At 42.5% G+C, this 19,252-nt stretch overlaps 1 protein-coding gene and 1 long non-coding RNA gene across 3 annotated transcripts; one reads left to right on the top strand and one right to left on the bottom strand.

Moving 5' to 3' along the window:
- Positions 1–2,334: 2,334 nt before the first annotated feature.
- On the bottom strand, positions 2,335–16,757 carry LOC131677530 (uncharacterized). Its single transcript, XR_009303380.1, has 5 exons — positions 16,645–16,757; positions 16,167–16,339; positions 5,077–5,298; positions 3,514–3,727; positions 2,335–3,456 (listed from the first exon to the last, which is right to left on the bottom strand). It is a non-coding gene; the product is annotated as an uncharacterized LOC131677530 (long non-coding RNA).
- An 83-nt stretch (positions 16,758–16,840) lies between these two features.
- LOC131677529 (alpha-amylase-like) lies at positions 16,841–18,721 on the top strand. 2 transcript variants are annotated; one of them, XM_058957391.1, is made up of 2 exons: positions 16,841–18,482; positions 18,540–18,721. In XM_058957391.1, exons 1-2 carry the CDS (start codon positions 16,988–16,990, stop codon positions 18,566–18,568), a joined length of 1,524 nt encoding a protein of 507 aa, XP_058813374.1. In that variant the 5' UTR covers positions 16,841–16,987; the 3' UTR covers positions 18,569–18,721. The 2 variants fall into 2 exon arrangements, with proteins under 2 accessions (XP_058813374.1, XP_058813375.1); XM_058957392.1 differs by having other exon boundaries at positions 16,841–18,475.
- Positions 18,722–19,252: the final 531 nt, after the last annotated feature.

Here is a 19,252-nt window from a genome sequence, read left to right on the forward strand (position 1 = left end):
TGGGTTCAATCCCAGCCGAGGTCGTTGAGATTTTTCTGAGGTGAAAAAATCTGTGGTCACGCCTTCCTTGGTAAGGGAAGTAAAATCGTGAGCTGATGGATCGATCTCTAGTCCAGATAGTGGAGTCACCTTTCTGGCGTCGGTAAAGAAGATGTAAAACTTCTATACTTACTAACAAATATCTCCTCCTCTCGTGATACTTGTGGAGTGCGCTGTAGTATGTAAGACCTCTAGCAAAAGCAAGTATCGGACTAACTTCCCTTTCCTTCCGCGATCTATAACTACTCGGGTTCTTGTTTACCAGGCGGACCCTTATTTTCAGGGCGGCCTAGCCCAAGTAGTAATTCTAGTTTTATAGCACACTGCAAGCGCATTCTAAGTTTTGAGAAGGTTTTCAAGAGTACCATAAAACCACAATAGTTACTAGGGAGGTGCTTCTATCAGAATTGCGGATTTTCGTAACAACCAAAAAGTAGAATAAATAAACTAAATTTACCAACCGCAGTGTTCTTCCCGGGGGAAGCCGCTGTCCACCCTGCTTCGCCCTCCCTGGCTATTGGCTGGGAAGGAGAGCAATGCTCGTTCGGCTCATCCGTCCCAGCGAGGGCGGATTGGTGCGTCTGGATCCTGTGTGGTTAGCCGGGGAAGCGAAAATTCCTTGACGGTTAGCTTCCCCGTACGGCGATCCAGCACCACAAAAGAATCGAGCGCCCAAACCACGGGCTGGCACTTTACGACGGATAACTTTCCGTCACACATGCGTACTTCGCACTATGGCTATTGTGGATGGAATTGGCGTATCGAGGACGTCTGTATTTCTTCATGGTCTGTCACACACAGAAAAAAATGTTGGTAAAAATAAGAGTTTTCCATTCTTAGCGAAAAACGCATACTCTTAGTTTGAAAATAAAACTTTTATTTTGATAACTATTCTTCATTAGCTTTAAAGGAAAACTTTCGTTTTGATTACATGGCGCTACAGTGATTTTGTACTTTTCAAGAGACCTTGTATAGGTTGTAGATCTTATCAAATGCAACACAAAACAATGTTTGAAAAATGTTGTATACCCTCAAAATCTTGATTTATAGCAGAAAACAAACGATTTTTCGAAACTTTCGGCACTAAAATTTTTTTTCGCGTGATCATTTTTCAACCGATTTTAAATTTTCTAAGTGTTTTGGAAAGAAGAAGAAATTTTCTTTCGAATGTTATGTTCTTTTGTTAAATGTACTATGCGGATTTGGGATAACAATATGAAAGTTACTATTATTTTGCTATTTTTCATTAAATGTATAAAAATTGCTCAACATTTTTATTAGGAAACGTCTTTGTTTTAATAAAAATTTAAAGAGAGCATCTAATCCGCATCTAATGATCTTTTTTTGATCAAAATCGGTTGAAAAATGGTTGAGTTATTATTTTTTTCCAAATTAGAATCCTGCTCGCATGAACTCTTAAGGGGTTAGTGAGGTATTGTCTCGCACTATGAGATGCTATAATTATATGTTCCGTTATTTTATCCAATTTCATGTTCAAAGTTCACACATATACTTTTGAATGTATACGTAATCGAGCAAAAAAAATCGTTCAAAGTTCATGCGAGCAAGTTTCTAATTTGGAAAAAATATTATTCTTGATTAATTTGAAAGTTTTACTTTCAACCTAATAGTAGGCGTTGGTTGCTTTTGCTAAGAGTGGAACACTCTTACTTTTACTAATATTTTTTCTGTGTGCACTAACTAATTTTTCGATGACCGCCTTCGGCACGATCAAAACAAATCACCCAACCGCCTCGCCTCATACACACTCAATTCTGCTCTGTAATTTCCCTACAGCTGTGTAGTCAGAAAATTTAGAAACTGATATCTCAGTAAAGTGAAATTAGTTTGCTGATTTTCGGTGATATATTTTGCGAGTCTCAGCACTCAAACGTCACTTTTACTGAGATCTCAGCAAAAAATTATGTTTGCTGAATTTCAGCTGTTGAGATTTCGGCAAAAGTTGCAAACAAAGTTGAGATTCGGCAGAAAAAATTGCAGCAAGAGGAGAGCGGTGGCCTATCTAAGCCCTATGTTATTTATACACAAATCTTCAACAAAAATTAATACACCTATCTGCACAAACAAAACCGTTCACAAACGCGAAACTATATAAAAATTTACGAATTTAACGTAATCGGCACAAAACAGCGGTGAGAATAATTTTACGTAAACAAATGCACTCTACGGAGTGTATAGTCAAAAATAGGTATATTTCCACCCAGTGCTAAATTGGTTTGTAGTAGTTGAGCATATCAACTTAACCTAAACTACTTGTATCTCGAAATCCTCATCCATCTGGGGTCACTGTTGGTGGCGACCATAATGCTTTATATTTCTTTACAACTACTTTCGTGGCGTTTCATATCCTTCTTGGTGCTACTCGTTCCTTTTTATGTGCTAGCTGGTGCTGAGAGTTCCTCGGCGGCGGTTTTTTTTCCCGATATCGCTGCCTATTTTCGCGAGTCATTTAGCTATCAGCCATTCCGACGTAAAAATCATCGGCAGGAGACAACGATGTCTTTCTTTTCTCCCTTGTCTTGTTTTTCCTCCTTTGCTCCCGTTGCTAGTCCTCTGACTGACCTTTGTTGTGTAATTGGTCTACTCACAATTGTTACTAATATCCACCCCCTTCGTTTCCTCAACGAATTGTTCCTAGAGTGACATTTTGTGGCCAAATGGCTTTTGCCTAAACAGGAAGTTAATAAATTTCATTTTCAATAATTGAAAACCCGCATGGAAGGGTTTTGAACCCCCAAAACCCTACCCTTCCACACGGGCCTGGTCGATATATACGTTTTGGTTTCCCGGAATAACACATTGTTTACTAAAATTTCGAACAGTTTGGAACCCGTACAGAAAGAGGTTATGTTTCGATAATTTGTTATATACTGCTTATCAGTGCATGGTTATGTATCAGTACTAGAATCCAACGAACTAACCATTTTTTTGGAATAATGGTTAGATTTAGCTGAATAGTGTGTTTGGAAGAATTGTAGTACACAATACGAGTTATGTCTTGGTTAGAAAATTTTAGTTCCACCTGTGGCCGCATAGATGGTGCCAACACTACTCTAAATAATCTACCGATTTAAACACCGTCTCGAAATGGCTAAAATGAAAGAATGCTGAAACTCATTAAAATAGCTTCAAATTTCTGATCAGCCAGTCTGCAGCTACCTCCCTCGACCGCCAAGTCATTCCATCTGATTCGCCCCCACAGTGAGCCTTTCAGTGGAACAAAGGCTGAAAATGTCAGAGAAGATCAATTTAAACGGCACAGAATTTAGAAGTAACGGTTCACCTAAACCAGCGCGAATCGAAAAATGGTCCCACCAGATCAGCTCTGCTCGAAGTGCGCCTATATCAGGTCAGGGCCGATGGTTGCCGCCTTAGGTTCCCCGGTAGCAGAGCGACCTGAAAAAAAATAATAAAACATTCAATTGAACGCAAATAAAATTCTTGCCTACCTACCTGTTATGCACTTGTCTTGTGCTGATGAGATGACGAGGACGATGACATCCGTAGATAGTAGGATTCGCCCGAGGCGGCAAGGGCTCTCCCACAATCGATCGTCTTTTAACGTTCAGCCGTGATGAATTCTCAATCGATTGTGCTTTATATACTTTTTAAAGATAATTTAAGTGGTTCTTCGGTCACCTGTCATGGGCTCCAGAACGTCACCTAGCTAAAGCAGTAGATGTTGCAGAGAATCTGGTTAGAAATGTGTAATTGGCAATACTAAGCTGATAATTTTTTTAATTGAATGGCAAGATTTATTAGATAAATTTGCATGTCTTGTCAATAATGCGTTGCTAGGTGTGACTGAGAGCGATCCAGGGCTACCCCTTATTCAGGTTATTTAATAACCATTTATTATATATAATTACTCTATTCCCACACACCTAACAGATAAGTTTAGAATGATATTTTATAATTATCAATAAGTATATTCTTCAACCAGACAGCTCATTTTGTGGCGACAGCGAGCTTCCCAAACGCTTCGTTTAATTTGATAGTTTAACATAATTTGAAATGTTGATACAGATCTCATTCACAGCTGCATTGCTCTATGTGATTCTTCAAGCAGCTTTTACTCATTTATATATTATCACTATCCGACCACCAACGGGCATGTATAATGTTTCCGCAAGAACTCACGGGAAAGCATCAGTAGTCGATGGCTAGGTTTAAACGATGGTCAAGCAGAACTATCGCGTGACCTCTTGCGGTCACCATTATAGGAAGTCTACAATGTTGGCAAACATACGGCAAATGGGGGGTACACATTTCATCGTAATTAAAATTCTATCGGCTATTGTTCTCTTAATTACCGCCGACAGCAGTTCCCTGCGGACCCCGTCCAGAATACTAGCCTCCAGACGGAGGTACCGTTTAGGCAAAGATCACGGAATTCGACTTCAGTGTGGTTCCCTGGTTCGTGCCGTAGCCATCCCGGGCCATGCAAAGCTAGTTGGCACTCCAGGAAAACGATGGTTTTATCATTTTTCTAATTATTTAAAATTTATATTCTTTTGTACCAGTGCTGGCGTATTTTATGTCTTTTCCGCGGACAATCGATTTGGGACCCACAGATGTTGCTCCGCTAAGGTATCCCGCCTGCTGCTGCGCTCTCCAGGTAGTTAAGTACGCATATTGGGACCACCACATGCAGATGGCTGGATTGCCACCCACCACAGGTAAGACCCAATCGACATTAAATTGAACAACCTGGCAGAGACCGTCGTCGGGACGATGCATTCATGAATCATGGTGGGAAAAATCCTGATGTAGGAACCGAGTTGGTTTCAATATTTATAAATCTGTACCATTCAATTGGATTAGAAAGAATTCCCTTCCTTCCCTTTCGCGCCTTAATTTCTCTAACCACGGCAGTAAAAATCCACTTATGGCGAATGCTTGGAAAGTTCTTCGCATTCTGCTGGCATGCTCGTTATAAATGTGTCACTGCTAATTATCGATCGTGTAAATTTCTTATGTCCTATTGCGTTACAGATCATAAAAAAAATCAATTACCTGCGGCACTTCTGCTGACCACCGCTGGATGAGCGGCTGCGGTCCCACTACGATCTAAATGACCCTTCGATGTCGACTCGTTGCTGTTTGACTTCAATGCTGTGCGTATGCAATGCACATCTTCCAATTAACAACGCAGAACCGTGTTATGCCTAGGGTCGATGTTCCAATAGTCGTGGGGTACCAATGGTGGCAGTAGCGAGGTGTTACGCATAATTCATCCTAGGATATGTCCAACCGAAAACAGTTCGAGATATTGAGTTAAACGGAAGAATGTGAGAAAATTAGAGGTTTGTGTACAAAACACGAAAAATGCAGCTCATTTTTTTTTCATTTTCATAAAGAAATTCTTGAGTTAGTGTTAGTGTACGACAATCGTCATAGAACAATTTCAGCTGAAATATTCCACTAATGCTTTATTTTTTGAGTAGTATGCACTACCAAAATAAATAAAAAACAACCAAATGTTTCGATTTTATTAGTTCTCATCAGCTTGAAATGAGCTCCCTTTATTGCGGGACATCACGCTTGGCTAGGGGTTTGCTCATGAGCACAAATTGTGTCTCCATTTTTAAATCCGGCGCTAGCTTAGTCCTGTCACTAAGTTAGTGTCGGATTCTGATGATACGAAGTCGAAACGCAAATTCCATAACTAATTTAAAAACAATTGTTTTAAACGATGGTTTTTGTGTTATATTTCATTTCAAAAAAAAATCGTGAAAAACACCCTTTTTAAACGTAGAGTCGTCGTCATGTTGAATAAAATACACATTACATCGTAATTAAACAATAAATAAGCTTCCACATTGATCTAAGAAAGCTCTTTGTTGATGTTTTGATCTGTTTTATGAAATTGTGTGATTTTTTTTATTTGGCAAAAATACAGTGTTTTAGAATAAAGGGCGAACACGAAATTATTGCGACACCGAAAATGTCATGCCAATTTTCTTATAATGTTTAAAATCAAACCAAAATTTTAGGGTAGTTTTATACATATATTTACTTCAAAAATCAAAAGAAAAGTTAATCGATGGAGCCTTGAGTATAAAATTTAACGCATTTTCGCTTGATGCCCTCCATCAAAGTCTTTACAGTGTCATCCGGTACCAGTTTTTCAGTTTTTTTTTCATTTTCTTAACATGTCCTTCTCGTCTTTGACTGTCTGGACAGAATTGGCCTCATACCACTCCAGGACACTTTTAGAATAGTGGCATGATGCCAAATCTGGTCAAAATAGCGGAGCTTTGTCGTGCTGCTGCAAGAACGGTAAAAGGCGCTTCTCGAGGCACTCAGATTTGTAGATCTCGCCATTTACTGTGGCCTTTGTCACGAAAGGCTCACTCCTCAGTCCGCAAGAGCAGATGACCTGCCAAATGAGATATTTGGAGGCGAACTTCGACATTTTCTTCTTCTTAAATTTGTCGTCCACATAGAACTTGCTCTTGCCGGTGAAAAACTCCAACCCCGGAAGTGGCTTAAAATCGGCTTTTATATACGTTTCGTCGTCCCTCACACAGCAGCCATATTTTGTCAGCATCTTCTCGTAGAGCTTCCGTGCCCGAGTTTTAGCCATCGATTGTTGCCGCTCATCGCGGTTTGGGAAGTTCTGTAGCTTGTATGTATGTAGTCCAGCTCTCTTCTTTGCATTCTGGACGTAGCTCTGCGACATGCCGATCTTTTTAGCCAAATCACGGCTTGAGACGTTGGGATTTGCTTTAATCATCCGCTTCACCTTTCCCTCCGTCTTTTTGTTCTCCGGTCCCGGTTTTCTTCCAGCTCCTTTGCCGTGGTCCAACGTCAACCGCTCCTGGAACCGCGGAGACGGTTGAATGGTGAATGTTCAACATTTTTCCCAACTGCCGGTGCAACAGGTCAGGAAATTCCAGGTGTTTGGAAAGAATTTGTTCTCTCGACTCGCGTTGGTTCACCTCCATTTTCGTTGAGTCGAAAAACACGACTTCGAGTTTGACAGCATGTAAACAATACACATCAATGAGAAAGTGTGCAAAATTTGGTTGATTTTTACCCAATGGTAAAAAAGTTATGCCCTGTTGAATGTGTCGCAATAATTTCATGTTCCCCCTTTAGGATGTGGACGGGATCGTCAACCAATTCTTTAATAAAACCTTTTTTGTTGGTTGTTACTGGAACTTTGTTTGTTTTGGCAGAAAAGTATTTTTTCAGGTTAAGTATAATAATATGACCAGGGACTGTATATTTTAAATTACCTTGCGTTACGTCCACTTGAACTGTGCGAGAATCGCACCATGTTCAAAAAGGAATTGCCTTCAGGCATAAGATCGTAAGCTTAAAAACGGAAAATGCGAGCGCGCTGTTTTGTGTGTATCAATTTTTGCGATGCAGATTGGCCAACTCGGCTGAAATCCCGTTCCTACTCCAACAGCGGTCAGATGGTCATCCGTCCGTCAAGCAAGCATAAATCGACCCAATTCTAGTCTAGAATTATCTCGACGCGAAATCTTGCGGTTAGGGTTGCCTCAAGGCTGATTCATCTTTTTGGCACCAGACACTTGCTTCCTGCAGTTTTACAGATTCGCTATGCTATGTCCAGATGGTTTGGTGCCCAGCAGACCGTATCAAACGGTATCCCCGTTTGTCTTCCCTGTGAATGAGTCGGATAAACAGTGCGAATTCCGTGGTGTATCTAGAAACTAGAAGAGCAAGTACATCCGTATCTGCGCTGTATTTGGTTCAGATGTATATCGGTGAGAACGGTTTACATGTTTGCTATGCAGATTTTTTGTAGATAATGTCACTGCTGTTGAATCAGGTGCTTCGTGACATTGATATGATAATTGTCTCTCTTAGCCTTGAACGCGGTGCTAGAACGTATGTGTTCTTTTAAAAGTCAACAGTTCTACCATATGTGAAATGTATAGAGTTAGTGCTCTAAAATACACTTATTAAAGGGAGGGATAAAATCGATTTTTTGCAGCTAGGGTTACTGTGCCCTAATTCATCTTAGCTCCTCTATTCATCCCACCCATTTGAACGCATTAGTTAGAGCAGTATCCGCTATCTCTATTCAACGCATTAGTTCAAATGTTAAGATGAATAAGGGAGCGTTGTACTCGACTTTTCATTTCGCTCAAACGCGAGTATTTTACATTTTCCAAGTCAGATTTTTGTTCATCTGCTTCTTAGAAACGAAGCAAAGATGTTGATACCTATTTAAGCGCAATCCAATCACTGTAAGCCGAGTTATCAGAGAAATAGTGTGACATCGTGACTAATGAGATGAATAAGGGCCCGTCTACCCTATATTTCTAGGTGGAGAAAAATTTTGGTAAAAACTTTTTTTCCACTATTGAGAAATTAGGGGTTTTGTCAGAAACACAATTAGTGTTTTGGTTTTTTGGAGCTAGCGTCAATCCGGCGCTAGCATAGTCCTGTCACTACACACCAATTTTTTGTATTTTGTTTCAGCAAAATATTTGCCAAAACTTTTCAGCAAAACTGGATTTGCTAAGAGTTGAGAATTTTTGTTTCGCTGATTTTCAGTAAAACCTATTATTTTGACGAAAATCAGCAAATCTATAGAATTTGATTGCTGAAACAATTAGTGAAAGAATGGCAATTTTGCTGAGTTCCAGCAACTCCAACTGACAGTTCAGCAAATTTTGACAGATTTGAATTGCTGTAATTTCAGCGAAGTCTTTTTCGCTGGAAGTGTTGCTGATATTTCAGCAAGGCAAAATTCAGGAAAATTTTGCTGATATTCGGCAATCAAAATGTAGTGTGTGGGTTAGGTTAGTGCAAATTCCATAACCAATTCAGCTATTAAATGTTTATCGTATTAAACATGAAATAGATTTTTTATTATATTTGCATCATGAATTAAAAAATAAGAAAGTTTCCCTGCCAACACGTTTTAATATATTTTAAAATTTATAGGGGAGACTGAGGAGACTTGATCCCCGGGGAGACTTGATCCCATCATTGTAACTCAAAGGCGGATCAGAATACATTAATTGAATATACTAGAAAGATGCGCAGCTTTATCTAAACATAAGTTTCTTTAACACAAAAAAAATAAATTGGACATGTGTTACCGAATTGTTACCGATTCAAAGAAAAAAATCTCAGAAGAACTGAAGAAGATTTATTTTCTAAATTTTCAAACTTTTATACAATTGATAAAGTCACCCACTACATACTATACTTTTGCATACAGAATTACAGGAGAATGTCAATTATATGAATACGTTATGATTGAGCTGATTTTTTTGTTCAACTATACTTGTACTAAAGTTTGCTGAAATAGGTGCTATGGGTTCACTTGATCCCTTCAAATTCGTGGAGATTTGATCCCCTTCGCCATGCTTCATACACACCACTGAAAATAACCAAATTCACACCAGAACAATTGAACTCATTGTTGCCATAAATAACAAAAAAATACTGTCAAAAATGAACGCTTCATCGTACAGAAACTTAACTGTAATTGTTTACTACAGTATACGTAGCAACCATGCATCCCACATTTGACGTTCCTCAACCATAATAACGACAGCTTTCAAATAATTGCACAGAGATTTGGGGAATTCGTAAAAAAAAATCTTGTGAGAGATGCGTAATATGTAGTAACAAAAATAGTAATATGTAATCACAACAATTTAATCAATACCACAATACATTTATAACATTGAATGGGGTTAGGTACCTATTTTTGTCCTATTAAGAAGGGTACCACATTATTTCATTATTAAATTTATTATTTCAGCTTCTTTGCTTTGTAATTAGGAGCCATTTTTTAATTTCGATTATAGAAGTTTTAGCCTTAAGGTCATTCGCCTCTTATCAAGAGCCAATATAATAACAAAATTGTCTTAAGAATGGTGAAAATCTTTTGTTTGAGCGCAGCAAAAACTCTAATCGAGTACCCCAATTATCGCAACACCATTTGAGCCAATGCGTTGAGCAAAGATGGCAGACACTGCTCTAACCAAAGGCTTCAGATGGGTAGCATGATAATAGAAAAAGGGTAAAAATAGGCTTATTACCCTACATGCTCATTTAAACACGTTTTCAAAAAATAATCAAGCGTCCCCAAATTAGGGATCGAGTCTCCACTAATCAAAGAATTTTCCTGTTTTTTTGTTGTTTTCCAAAAATGCTCATAGCTCATGTCCAGTATAATATTTCCATGTAATTTTTTTATGATAGAAACAATATAAAACTACAAAAAATACATAGTTTTTGTATCATTCCACGGAGTAGGATTGAAAAATAAAAAAGGGGATCAAGTCTCCTCAGTCTCCCCTACTGTTTCAAAAATGCAATTTCCTTTTTACATTTCTTACAAAAGAAATGTATAGGATTCTCTCAAACTTTGAAAACTTTTTCCAAGGCCTGAAAGGCCGAGTTTCATATACTAGTCGACTCAGCTCGACAAATTGGGACAATGTCTGTATGTGTATGTGTGTGTGCGTATTTTTTTATAGTAAGGTTAAAAAATCTTCAAAGCATGGCCTGTAGTGTATTGGCACTGTGTGGGACTCACGTTCATGCGTAACCACTAAAAACATTCCTTACTTTTTACGTCCTTCTTCCTCACGGAACTACGTCATCGCATTACTTCGTGGGGAGGGCGTCGTTGTGCTTTCGTCGCATCTCTTTCTTCTGTTCTATCTCGGAGTATCGCTTGACCTATGAGCTTTGATTTAACTCTTGACTCTTCTCTTGCTTCTTCTCTTCCATCTATTACATCGCCGCCGTTTAGCTCTCATCCCCGTGAGCGGTTTAGGTGCTGATTCATTGAGCCATTTAGCTCATGTTTCCATGAGTCATTCAGCTCCCGGCCTCATCACAATCTACCTGGATAGTCCCTAACAATGAACTCACCCTCCTCCGACCGATAGTTCCCCGACGGAAGAATTTCCCCCGACGCCGATACCCGATTCCTTGAGCCATTTAGCTCCCAGCTTTATCGAGATCAACTCGGATATTATCCTACTCCGACTGAGAGTTGCCCGGCAACGGAATTTCTCTCGGTACCGGTGTTTGTTTCGTGAGCCAATTAGCTCCCCATTTCTTCACGATTCTGTCGGGTAGTCCACTACGGCGAATCTACCCTACCGTGAATTCCCCAGCGGTAGATTGCTACCGACACCGGTGTACCTTTCTGTGAGCCATTTAGCTGGACCTAGCCTACTCAACGGGCCAGCCAGTAGGTGCTGAGGTCCATCCAGTGATTCCGGATGAAGCGTAGCGGCCCGACGACCCACTTCTAGCTATTCGACACGGTCTACTCGGCCTAATCCCCGACGGTGGATCTAGCCAACTCACGAGCTACTCGGTAGGGTGTCGAGGTCGGTCCGGCGATTCCAGTGAAGCCTGACGTCTGGTTCACTGGCGTCCCGACGACTCAAACCCGGTGCTATATCGCATACTACTCAACTGGTCCCCGGCAACGGACCTAGTCTGCACCGTTGGAGAGTTCCCCGGCGTTTCTTGGCAGCGTTCTAGCCAATAGCGCTACTTTGTTGGTCCCTTCGCCACATCCAGCTCGGAGAGTATACTTGTAACCACTCTGTTGACAGCGTCCCGGATATGCTCGGCGCGGCACCAACTCTTCGACGATATTGTCCACAGTCACACCAGGCATACCCCTTCGGACTTTCTCGAATCTAGGGCATTCGAATACCACATGTTCCGGTGTCTCTTGCGTGTCCAAACCGATGCAAGTACTTCCGGAAGCATCCGTGCCTTGACAGAAACTGCGTAAAATGGAAGTTCACCTCTCCATGTTTCCTATGTACCCAAGCAGACACATTTGGGATGAGTCGATGTGTTCACCTTCCTTCTCCGCGTTGTCCCACTCTTGCTGCCACTTAGCCAACGTGTCCGCTTGGACCAGTCTCCTTGCATTACGTTCATTTCTCCGCTGGTATCATCCCACGTCCTCAGCCAGAGTGCAAATGGGAATCATCCCGGCAATTACACATACCGCCTTCGACCATATCGTTCTGTACGCACTCGCGACACGAACAGCCATTAAGCGAAACGTGCTTGTCAACTTCGGCCGGTTCCGCTTTGAGTTCAGCGCAGCAGCCCAGGCCGGTACTCCATACCTCAGTATTGAGGATGAGACACTCGCCAGGAGACGTCTCGTGCTGCCTCTTGCTCCTCCGTGATTCGGCATGATCCTTTCCAATGCGTTAGTTGTTCTCGCAGCATTCTCATATACATGGTCGACATGGCTGTTGTAATTTAACCGATCGTCGACCATCACACTCAGGTGCTTTAGTGCACGTATCGATGGGATGGATTGTCCCCCGACGCTGATCTCGTCACGCTGGATTTTTTACAGTTGCTGACCAGCACTACCTCAGCCTTGTGGTGAACCAGCTGTAACTTGACGTTAGCCATCCAGGTTTCCACAATGTCTATTGTCTCTGCCGTCAACATCTCCACCTCCTCAAGGATGATGTTGTCCTGACGATAACCCGCCGGACAACATCATCTGCAAAGCCGACGATCTCAACTCTTCTGGGCAGTTCCAGTGTTAACACTTCGTTGTACATTATATTCCAGAGCGTTGGGCCGAGAATGGAGCCCTGAGGTACTCCCGCCGTGACCCTAATCGACCTCTTCCCGATGTTCGTTTCGTAGCCCAGTACTCGGTTCTGGAAGTAATTTTTCAGAACCTTGCACAGATAATCCGGAACCCGCATTCTGTGCAGCGCTGCGGCGATCGCCCCCCAGCTAGCACTGTTGAACGTGTTCTTCACGTCGATCGTAACCCCTTCTCTTTTGGCGTCCACCGTCGATATCCCTTTCCGGAACCCGAACTACCAATGCGATGATCCGTTCTCACTTTCAGCGTAGGTCGTCAGCCTGTTGAGGATGACCCTTTCCAGAAGTTTACCAATAGTTTCCAGCAGGCATATAGGCCGATACGATGCTGGATCTCCTGGTGGTTTCCCTGGTTTTGACAGCAACACCAGCTTCTGGATCTTCTATCTATCGGGAAGTAGCCTTCGTCCAGGCATTTCTGTTGGACTATCCTGAACATGTCCGGAAACGCCAGGATCGTAGTGCCACGTTGGGGATACCATCCGGTCCGGGAGCTTTCTTCGCTTTCAGCCCTTTTGCCACGATAAGGAGCTCATCGTTGGAAACTTGATTGTCACCAGCATTTCCACCGTCTGCATCAACGTACGGTGTAGGCGGCTATGCGGTTGGGTCGTGCTTCGGGAAAAGACTCTCCACGATAATTTTCAGTTTGTAAGCCCACATTTCGACTGGTGTCATTGGACCCTTGATCCTGGCCATAACGACACGATAAGCATTGCCCCAGGGGTTAGCGTCTACTTCTCTGCACAGCTCCTTGTAGCAGGTGGACTTGCTTAGCGCTATCTCGCGTTGAAAAGCAGCCTTGGCCGCCCGGATTGTTACCTTACACTCTTCTCTGACTGCTTCAGATCTTGCTCTTTGAACGCGTCTTTTGGCTTTTAGGCAGACAGCTCGGAGGATGCTCAGCCTTTCGTTCCACCAGTACGCCGGTAGTTCCTCGGCTCCATTTTCCTCGGCATTGTTACATCGCATGCCTCGCTACTGTTTCCGACAGCTCATCGGTGTTCGAAATTCGAAGTGCTTCCACAAAAAGGTCATTGTCGAAGTCCTTTCTTTTCCACTTCCGCTCGCCAGTCCTCACTCTCCGCGTTACAGTACAATTCCGCCGACCAATTGTGTAGTGGATCGCCTGGTGGTCGCTATGTGTATACTGCTCACTAACTCGCCAATTCATGTTATCCATCAGCGACGCGCTGCAGAATGTTACGTCTATGATGGATTCCCGGCCGTCTTTGCGGAATGTGCTAGCGGAACCTTCGTTGCTCAGCCTTACGTCGAGCTTTGCCAGTGCTTCCAATAGGCTGTAACCTTTTGCGTTGGTCAGCCTGCTACCCCAATCCACGGCTCAAGCGTTAAGGTATCCTCCTATAACAATCAATGTTCGTCCGACTAACGAGTCAGCTAGTGCGTCTAGCATCCGATTGTACTGTTCTGGTGTCCACCTTGGGGGAGCGTAGCAGCTACAGACGAATACGCCGTTGATCCTGGCGATCACGAAGCCTTCGTGTATGTTATCCACCACCTCTTGGACAGGGAAACCGCCCATCACTTCACTATCCACCACCCAGCTACCGTTGTCGGGAGGAACACGATACGCCTATGCAATAATTGCAACGTCGTACTTCGTTTCTGTTGTCGACCGCCACAACAGTTGCTGTGCAATGTCGCAATGATTGAGATTAAGCTGGGTTATCTCCATCATCATCATTGGCCTGCCTTCGCCTTTAAGTACGCAGGGCATTTGAAGCCTCCCGTCATGTGGTCGTTTCCGTCTTCCGGTTTGCAGATCAAGCACCTTGGTTGCTTCGTGCAGTCTCTAGCAACGTGCCCCTTTTCTCCGCATTTTCTGTACAATGCAGACCTGTCCGGGCTCTTGCAGTTTCTCGCCAGGTGTCCGAGGTCAAAGATTCTGAAGCATCGCTCCATCTGCTTGGAAACTCGCGGAGTGACTCTCAGCGAACACACCGTCCATCCTATTTTTATCTTGCCGGTCTCCGCCAGCTTGCTGGCAGCGGCCACCGGTGGTCCTATCGCCGCCGTTTGCGTTCCTCCATACGATTTCCAAATCCGGATCGTCGCTGGTACATCCAGTTTGCATTGCGCGATCAGTGTCCTCTTCAGTTCCTCAACGGTCGTTATCTCATCTAGACCCTTGCACTCGACTACGGCTTCCTGCGACAGGGCTCTCACGTTCTCTTCGCATCCCAAGGATTTAGCAACGAGCTCGCGGTAGGTCGGGCTCTTGACGGAAGGATCCTTCTTCAGCTCGAAGATCATCTCGCCCTTCTGAGTGCGGCGCGTTCTAACGACGTTCTCTCCCAACTCCTTCAGCTCTGGGTCCTCTCTCACTTTCTTGAGAAGAGCGGCGTAGGACTTCGTATCGTTCGCTTCGACGATCAGTGCATCTCCTTTTGGCGCCTTCTGACGGGCCGAAGGTTTTCTTTGCTTCTTCTGCTTCCTTTTTTGCTCTTCCTTCTTCTTTTGCTGTTTCCCGTGCTCCTCCTTCCGACCAACAACGGTACTCCAGTGTGTGTGTGTGTGTTTGTTTGTGTTTGTGTGTGTGTATGTGTGTGTGGGGGGGGGTATGTATGTATGTGCACTAATCTCATGTAATTATCTCAGCAACCGCTGGACCAATCTTAACGAAATTAGTTTCAAATGAAAGGCCAAACACTATTATTTTTGTTTTCCGATATGCTGTATATATGGACGATTTGGCCAAAACACAAAGAGTTTAATGCAAATAACTTCCGAACAAAGGAAAGAATATATATTATATGCGCATAATTAGAATAATACGTTTCGAACAATCTATAGATTGTCAAAATTCGTTCACGAACGGCGGAGATATTAAAAATTTTGTATTTTTATTCCTCGCTTACCAATTTCCTCAAACTAAAAATGAGATCGTTACATACATTAAAACTAAACCAATTTTGAATATCGGGGTATGAAAACACATCTGCGTGTTTCAACGAATTCGATTCTGAGAACCTTTTGTGAATTTACCTAATAATTAATCAACTATTTCTTAAACATTAATAAGCAAGTTTACTTCAAAAACAAAATATTGTTAAACTTCACTTCAAAGTGAAAATTTGTCCAGAGTTGATGTATTTATCCGTTGGATTAAGCATTGCGTTCAATGGTAAATGAATGCACGGATCACCAAGTAATCTACCTAGTAATGAGAAAATAGATTTCAAACATAATTCATATTCATATTATACTCGTAGCATCACCGAGAGCAACTGTGTTTTTGAATAACAAAACTCTAGTGAAAGTTTATCTTCTTTTGCAAGATTTATGTTATAAGGCGTAAAAATTATCAGTTGTATTATGTATAATAAAGATGTAAGGAATCAAAATTTCGCCCTATATACAAAAATAATGTCACAGCACTAACCATCATTCACCATTCCTCCATTTCTAAGATGTGTCATAAGATCTTCAACTAATCTGAAATATTTGTAAGTATCCAAGCTACTCACCTTACTCCGACTGAGAGTTCCTCGGTGGCTGAATTTCTCCCGATACCGATACCCGTATCTTTGAGTGGTGGTGGCATTTCTCTCGGCACCGATGTCCGTTGAGTGAGCCAACTATTCCCAGCGGTGGACCTATCCCACTCAACGGGCATATCGCGGTCTGTCGCTAATTTTCACTACAAGTAGATAATAAAATATTCATAGAAGATAACTTTTTCAAATTAACTTAGAGAGTTCTATTTAAAGCATTATGGACATTTTGACGAACATATTATATTTTTCTATACACAAAATATTGCGGGGGGCGTTTTGTCTCCAAAACACCCGTCTCTACTACGCCACTGTACGAGAATAAGAAAGTACATTCGAAAAAAAATACTTCAACTGGTTGTCTTTTGTTTACTATTCAGATCCGATAAGAGTTGAAAACTCAAATAGCAGTGTTGCGTTGATTACCATCCACCCGTTCCGTAGTACTTACACAAACACCGAATTAGGCAGTACGATTGGATGTGTAGGGTTAATTGATGACCTATGATTGTCTTTCGCCAAAATCAATCTAACTATAAAATCAATATCTTAGTTATCTATAGGACATATTTAAATTTGCTTTGTCTTTCATTCCACAAAGAATATCTTACTTAATATTAATACTACACAATACAAGTGTCCCTATCGATAAGGAATTCGCCAGACAAATAAAAGGGCACAACAAACCGCTGACGCTTATCGCTACTGTTTGATGAGTTAGAACGAATCGGCTCAGAACAAACGCCTTTTTTATAAAAGAAGCAAACGGTGCTCGTGACGGTCACAGTTCAGAAATGGGCAGTGAGATGACGATGTTAGTTTATTTTGTGTTGGGTATTGCTAGCCTGGCGAGCGGCCAATTCGCTACCAATCAGTGGCCAAATCGAAGCGTAATAGTGCATCTGTTTGAGTGGAAGTGGAATGACATTGCTGATGAGTGTGAGCGGTTTCTGGCACCGAGCGGATACGCCGGTGTGCAGGTTTCACCCCCTACGGAAAACACAATTGTGAAGGAACCGAAGCGGCCCTGGTGGGAGCGATATCAGCCAATTTCCTACAAACTGCATACCAGGTCGGGAACTGAACAGGAGTTCGCCGATATGGTGAAGCGATGCAATAAGGTAGGAGTGCGGATTTACGTGGACTTGGTAATCAATCATATGGCCGCCTTTACGGCGAATGGAGGAACTGGTGGATCTACGGGTCGCGCCAAAGATATGGATTTTCCCGCCGTCCCGTATGGAAGGGGTGACTTTCACGATCCGTGCATAATAAATGACTATACGAACGCTTGGGAGGTACGCAACTGTCAGCTAGTTGGGCTTCCGGATCTTAATCATACATCGCAATGGACACGGGATAGAATCGTTGATTTGATGAACAAATTGGTTGGGCTTGGTGTGGCAGGGTTTCGCGTGGATGCAGCGAAACACATGTGGCCTCAAGATTTGAAAGCAATTTATAATCGTGTAAACAATCTCAACACTTCGCATGGATTCAATCCTGGAGCGAAACCATTCATAACGCAAGAAGTCATTGACTTGGGTGGAGAAGGAGTGTCCAAGCATGAATATACTGACTTTGGGACGGTGACAGAGTTCCGCTTTTCGGCAGAGATTGGCCGTGCTTTCCAAGGACGTAATAAATTGAAGTGGTTAACCAATTGGGGTCCGAAATGGGGTTTCCTGCAATCGAATCAAGCGCTGGTATTTGTTGACAACCATGACAATCAACGCGGTCACGGCCCGGGCGGAAACGATGTTCTAACATACAAAAACCCCAAAGCTTACAAGATGGCAACCGCTTTCATGTTAGCTCACCCATACGGGAACCCGCGTGTTATGAGCTCGTTTGCGTTTGATAATTCAGATCAAGGTCCACCGCAGGACTCAAAGGGAAATATTATCTCACCTTCGATTAATCGTGATGGAAGCTGCGGTAAAGGGTGGATCTGCGAGCATCGATGGCGTCAAATCTATAACATGGTCGGATTTCGAAATGCCGTTGCTGGCACTCAACTAAAAGGTTGGTGGGATAACGGCAACCAGCAAATAGCATTTTGTCGGGGAAACAAAGGTTTCGTCGTGTTCAATGGAGACAGCGTTGATCTGAAAATGAAATTGCAAACCTGCCTGCCAGCTGGAACGTACTGTGATGTGATTTCGGGAAACCTAGTCAATCGATCGTGTACCGGTAAAAAAATCGTCGTTGGCTCCAATGGGCTTGCAAATGTCCATATCCCTCTCAGCGAACAAGATGGCGTTATTGCTCTTCATATCAATGCAAGTGGTTGTGATATTTTATATATGCCCATATCATATTGTTTATTGTATGCTTTCGTTTCAGTACAAGCTGTGATATTCAAGCGCCCCTGAGAGAGCTTTCACCGCGCAGTTTGTTCTGATCGAAACCGTCCCTAGATATCTGATTGAATAAAATCGGCATCATCGGCTTAAAAGCTTACCTGTTTCCCACATTCGATTATCTTCGATTAGATTAGTAGATGCAATAAATCACTTCAAACCTGACTGATTTGGTCTTATCGCGCTGCTGCGCCATACGTACGACGGATGCATGCGCCGTAATCCCTACTTGCAAATGACTGTACATACCGTTAAGCCGCGCTCGGCCCTTGTCCGAGAAGATACAAACAATTCTTAATAGGGGCATATTATGGTGCTTTATTATCTGCACGGCAATTTATGTGAGTGGACCTTACGCAAATTGCTAGCCGTAAAGCCTAATGTCGAAGGTGGGTAGAACGTGCAGGGCAATATGTATAGGCAATCGGTGCTAGCCTGTTCCGCAGCCGGTAAGGTGGTCGAGCTGCACGAGTCTTCTCGGTAGCTGCACGGGAACTAACCGCTGAAGTGCATATATAACTAATTAATTAAGTTACAACAAGAAATGAATCGAGAACTGACAAAAAGCGTTATTAGTTAAACGCTGTGCGCCAGTAGCTGGTAGGTTATTACAAGTACTCAACAGGTAATTACATAAACCAATGTTCTTTTTTATTCCATTTTGCTTTATAGCGAATTAATAAAATCACTAATGTG

This window comes from Topomyia yanbarensis, chromosome 1, assembly GCF_030247195.1.
Source record: "Topomyia yanbarensis strain Yona2022 chromosome 1, ASM3024719v1, whole genome shotgun sequence".
Lineage (NCBI taxonomy): Eukaryota > Metazoa > Arthropoda > Insecta > Diptera > Culicidae > Topomyia > Topomyia yanbarensis.

What these genes read in the sequence shown, in the direction of transcription:
- LOC131677529 (XM_058957391.1), top strand. Translation starts at nt 16,988, where the DNA reads ATGGGCAGTGAGATGACGATGTTAGTTTATTTTGTGTTGGGTATTGCT. An exon ending in TCTTCATATCAATGCAAGTG is followed by an intron (nt 18,483 to 18,539) that starts GTTGTGATATTT and finishes CTTTCGTTTCAG; the next exon opens with TACAAGCTGTGATATTCAAG.